This window comes from Papaver somniferum, chromosome 9, assembly GCF_003573695.1.
Source record: "Papaver somniferum cultivar HN1 chromosome 9, ASM357369v1, whole genome shotgun sequence".
Taxonomy (NCBI): domain Eukaryota; kingdom Viridiplantae; phylum Streptophyta; class Magnoliopsida; order Ranunculales; family Papaveraceae; genus Papaver; species Papaver somniferum.
Window position 1 is genome coordinate 135,396,776 of NC_039366.1, and position 4,360 is coordinate 135,401,135.

The following is a 4,360-nucleotide window of genomic DNA, read 5'->3' on the forward strand; positions in this document are numbered from 1 at the left end:
TGTTTACTTGAAATATTTAGCAGACTTGGTCTTAGTCTTAGTTTTTTACTCATAAAGTTCAGTTTCACTGAACTTCATTAACTTATCTTGTTTGCTTACACAACCAATTATAATGGAGAACACTGAATCAGCAAAAAATGAAGAGAAACTTGGGTGTTTCTATAATGGGAAGCAATGGATTAAGGCATTGCCTCTGCGAGCTCTGAATAATGTTGCCGAGTTTGGAAACAAAGTGAAAAAGCTTGGAAAAGATGACCCAAGAAGAGTTACTCACTCTATCAAGGTGGGATTAGCTCTCTCGTTAGTTTCACTCCTCTACTACTTCAGACCTCTTTATGGAGGCTTTGGTGTCTCAACTATGTGGGCGGTTTTAACTGTGGTTGTCGTTTTTGAATTTAGTGTTGGTAAGTTATCTTATAACTGTTCTAGTTGATTGATATGGCATGTTGTTGGTCGTAGCCTTAACTGAAATGAGTTTGAATTATGCATATTGCAGGTGCTACTTTGGGTAAAGGCTTAAATAGAGGCATAGCAACGTTACTAGCTGGTGTTTTAGGTGTGGGAGCTCATCACTTAGCAGCACTTGCTGGTGATAAAGGAGAGCCAGTATTGCTTTGTCTCTTCGTCTTCTTGCTTGGTAATATTCGTTTCATTTGGCTTTCCATGTGTATATGTGCATATATTGGAATCTAACAGCTGAGAATTGTGGGTTATTTGCAGCTGCAGCGTCATCGTTTTCACGGTTCTTTCCAATGATTAAGGCTAGATATGATTATGGAGTGTTAATATTTATATTGACATTTAGCCTGGTGGCTGTATCTGGTTATAGAGTTGAAAATCTCATAGAACTTGCCCATCAAAGATTATCAACAATAATAGTTGGTAGTTGTACGTGTATTCTCATATCTATTTTTGTATTCCCGGTGTGGGCTGGCAAAGATCTTCGCAATCTGATTTCTCTGAACATCGAAAAGCTTGGTGACTTCTTACAAGGATTTGAAGAGGAATACTTTGAAAAAGATGAGAACGAAGAAAACGTTTTGGTTTGTCAGAGTAAGAAGCCCCTTTGCGGATACAAAAGTGTTTTGAATTCTATGACTGCTGAAGAATCACTGGTGAGAAATTCTTAATTACGGCATCCGCACACAAAGAAATTGTTTCTACTGGCTTATAGCTGATTTAATGATATATAGAAGTTATGGATTGTGCAGGCAAATTTTGCTAAATGGGAACCACCACACGGGCGTTTCAGGTTTCGTCATCCATGGAATCAGTACTTGAAGATTGGAGCCATAACTCGTCAATGTGCATGTCAAATGGAAGCTCTTAATGGTTGCATTAATTCTGAAATCCAGGTAATATGGCAAACCACCACTTCTAGTTGTTCTTTTTGGCAATTATTTATACAAAGGTCACTTACATTAGATTACTAAAAAAAATATTACTCCATTTTAAGTTAAGCACATCTGACCAAAAGCTTCTATACGCTAATTACAGGCATCATCACAGGAATTTAAGAAGAAAATACAAGAAGCGTGTACAAAGATGACTTTTGAATCCAGCAAAGCTTTGATGGAGTTATCATCCTCAATCAAAACAATGACGCATCCGAAATTTGTCATTGCCCACTTAAAGACCTCGAGAATGGCAGCCGAAGACCTGAAAATGGCTCTAAAAGAAGCTCAGTTGGAGAAAACTGAACTATTGCAGATCATACCAACTACGACAGTTATTTCTCTGCTAATTGAGATACTCGCATACACTGAAAGAATTTCGGAATCAGTTCATGAACTTTCTCGTTCGGCAAAATTTAGAGGTGTGGCAGATTCTACTGCCATAGTACCGGTTTCTGATAGTGAGGATTCCGTCCCACATGTTGTTCTGACAGTACATGAAATTGCATTACCTTAAGATAATAATTCTCCAGATGTTAAGATGCATAATATAGTTTAAGCATGTGCGTGTGTAAATGTACTCTTATATATGTATACATACCAACTTATTATATATACATATAACCTCCAGTACTTATCATGTTGTGTTATTATTAATGTTGGATTATGTATGTGAGTTTAGTTTCACTGTATATTCTTAACTCTTTTTTCCGTAGCATGCACATGACATCATCTTAGTACTTCCAGCAAAAGGCACATTCTGGGAAGAAAGCCAAACCATCATCAGTAATGATCAATACACACTAGACACAAAATTGAAGGTAACAAAAGTACGTACGTATAATAATATGGAGGTGGAGATTTGAGTTGTTTCCCACTTGAAAGTTTGGAATTCAATCCCTTGTCCGTATTAGGTAGTTTACGTCACCATTCTACTTCATATGCCAGACTTAGGAATTTCGTTTTAAAGCCACTAACTATTCCACTTATCAGTGTGGCAACTATTATATGACATATTGATATGATCATATGACAAAGAAATTTCTTACATACCAGGATTCCTCTCGTTCACACCAATGAGTCACTTCTATATTTCTCTTGAGATGTAAACATGATATATATATATATATATATACACACAAGTTTATGGCATCCTTTAACAATACCAACTTTCTTCCACCTTTGGCTATGCAGTCACACTTTTCCACCAAATTACGTCTCATATGTTTTAACCTGCTCTACTACGTACGTAACATCTTAATTAAATTGTCCTTGATGCTCCACTCAAAACCCAGTGTATTCGAGTCGCCTTACGTTTGATCAAGAATGACGTACGAATGCAACATGTATTCCTGCATTTTCATGTCTCTAAGCAAATCCGGGAGGAGCTAATTTCAACGTTAAGTGTTTGAACGTAAACACAACCTAGCGACATGCAAGTAAGTTGACCGTTGTGACAGTGTGCCACTCGTGGTTCAAAGTTTCACAGAGATATTGATTTATTTTCTAACTGGAAACTTAATTGGGATGCATTTTCCATTTGGAATTAATCCTCCTTGAACGCTAATGTCTCTTCTTGCTCTTGGTCTCTGATCTACTATCCGGTCTGTTCAGAAGGTGACTCTGTTCAGAAAGAAAAAAAGAGATTAGTTTCTGAAGAAGACTTTCCAGAGTGACCTGGATTAGTTTAGCTTTAACTCAATTAGAGGTGGAATAAAGTACAATTTTCCAGTATATTTTATGCTAAGCCTGCTTTTTCTAAAATTAATCCGATAAGAGAACTTCCATATATATCCTGTCAATATAACTTCTAGTTCATATACCAAGCACTAATCAAAGACAATCTTAGTATCTAGTACCTAGCTATCACTTTAATGACTTATCCAAACAACCACAATGAAAGATTAGCTAAAAGTACATAATGCAAAAAGTGTACTAGTCCAGTGGGTTTTCCCGAAAGAAGAATATTGCATTATCTGTTATTTACTTAAATAGTGAATTGACAATAACAACTTGTTAATAAGAAGATGAAAATGAACGACACAAACAAAAGATGATTATGATCATACTAGAGCTAGCATTGGTAATGGATAGTTCAGCTTCAATCAGCTTCATTCCCAGCTGTACTGGATTTGGTACTTCTATTCTATCTAAATCAAACGTTAGGTCTTGTGGCACTCTTTTGCTTTTGTTTCTTGTCATTGTCTAGCATACCAGTGTGAGAAGGGCATTTTCCAGGGATTCGGATTAATGAGGAAAAAGGGACTTCAACTTTGAAGAAGACACACAACATCTACTACAACATTATGGCAAATGAATTCAATTTTCCAGTGATGCTACGGTGGAGGCGAAATTTGCTGGTCAATTCCATCGGACTCCTGATACCTTGTAGACTCTTAGACAAATCCTATTGGTAGTGTCACTCCTTCAAAATGAAGTAGTGACGACCGATTTGAGCTAATTTTCCCCTATAGGGTCCTTCACTCCATACACTACCATACGTAACGATTCTTTCTACTTGACTGGGCATTCCATCTTGTAGAATTTAAAAAGCTTGAACTTTGAGATTTGGGGCACATTTCTATGGGCTTCCGAGGTCTTTGAAGAGAAGGTTAAGAACACCGCATTTGAGGCGCGAGAAATAGTGGAGAAGAATAAAGCTACAGCTCTGGTCCAAGACACGCTTTGTTGTAGAAGACTAGAAGGTTTGTCGAATTTCAGCCAATGAGATGATTTTCATTTGAAGCAGACCTGACGATGAGTGTGCAGATGAAAGAAGTTCAGCTATGACACTCAACTTTCCAGGAGATTGCTAATCGTCATCCCTTGCTCATCATGTAATTCCCTTGTGTAATGCAATCTTTATTGCTGCAGTGAGTTTCACTTTTATGCGCTGCATTATTTAGCTCATTAATTGAATGCTTTGAAGGATTTGATGTCCTTGAAGCTTGTAATGATACTATTTA

At 37.1% G+C, this 4,360-nt stretch overlaps 1 protein-coding gene across 1 annotated transcript; it reads left to right on the forward strand.

The window, feature by feature from the left end:
• Nucleotides 1-2,017, forward strand: LOC113314386 (aluminum-activated malate transporter 2-like). The gene is made up of 5 exons (XM_026563181.1): nucleotides 1-404; nucleotides 497-637; nucleotides 721-1,115; nucleotides 1,212-1,355; nucleotides 1,498-2,017. Exons 1-5 carry the CDS (start codon nucleotides 113-115, stop codon nucleotides 1,909-1,911), a joined length of 1,386 nt encoding a protein of 461 aa, XP_026418966.1. The 5' UTR covers nucleotides 1-112; the 3' UTR covers nucleotides 1,912-2,017.
• Nucleotides 2,018-4,360: the final 2,343 nt, after the last annotated feature.

Excerpts from the sequence above, each read along its gene's own strand:
- LOC113314386 (XM_026563181.1), top strand. The coding sequence starts at position 113 with ATGGAGAACACTGAATCAGCAAAAAATGAAGAGAAACTTGGGTGTTTC. Across the intron at positions 1,116-1,211 it reads TGACTGCTGAAGAATCACTG|GCAAATTTTGCTAAATGGGA; the intron begins GTGAGAAATTCT and ends TGGATTGTGCAG. Across the intron at positions 1,356-1,497 it reads GCATTAATTCTGAAATCCAG|GCATCATCACAGGAATTTAA; the intron begins GTAATATGGCAA and ends CGCTAATTACAG.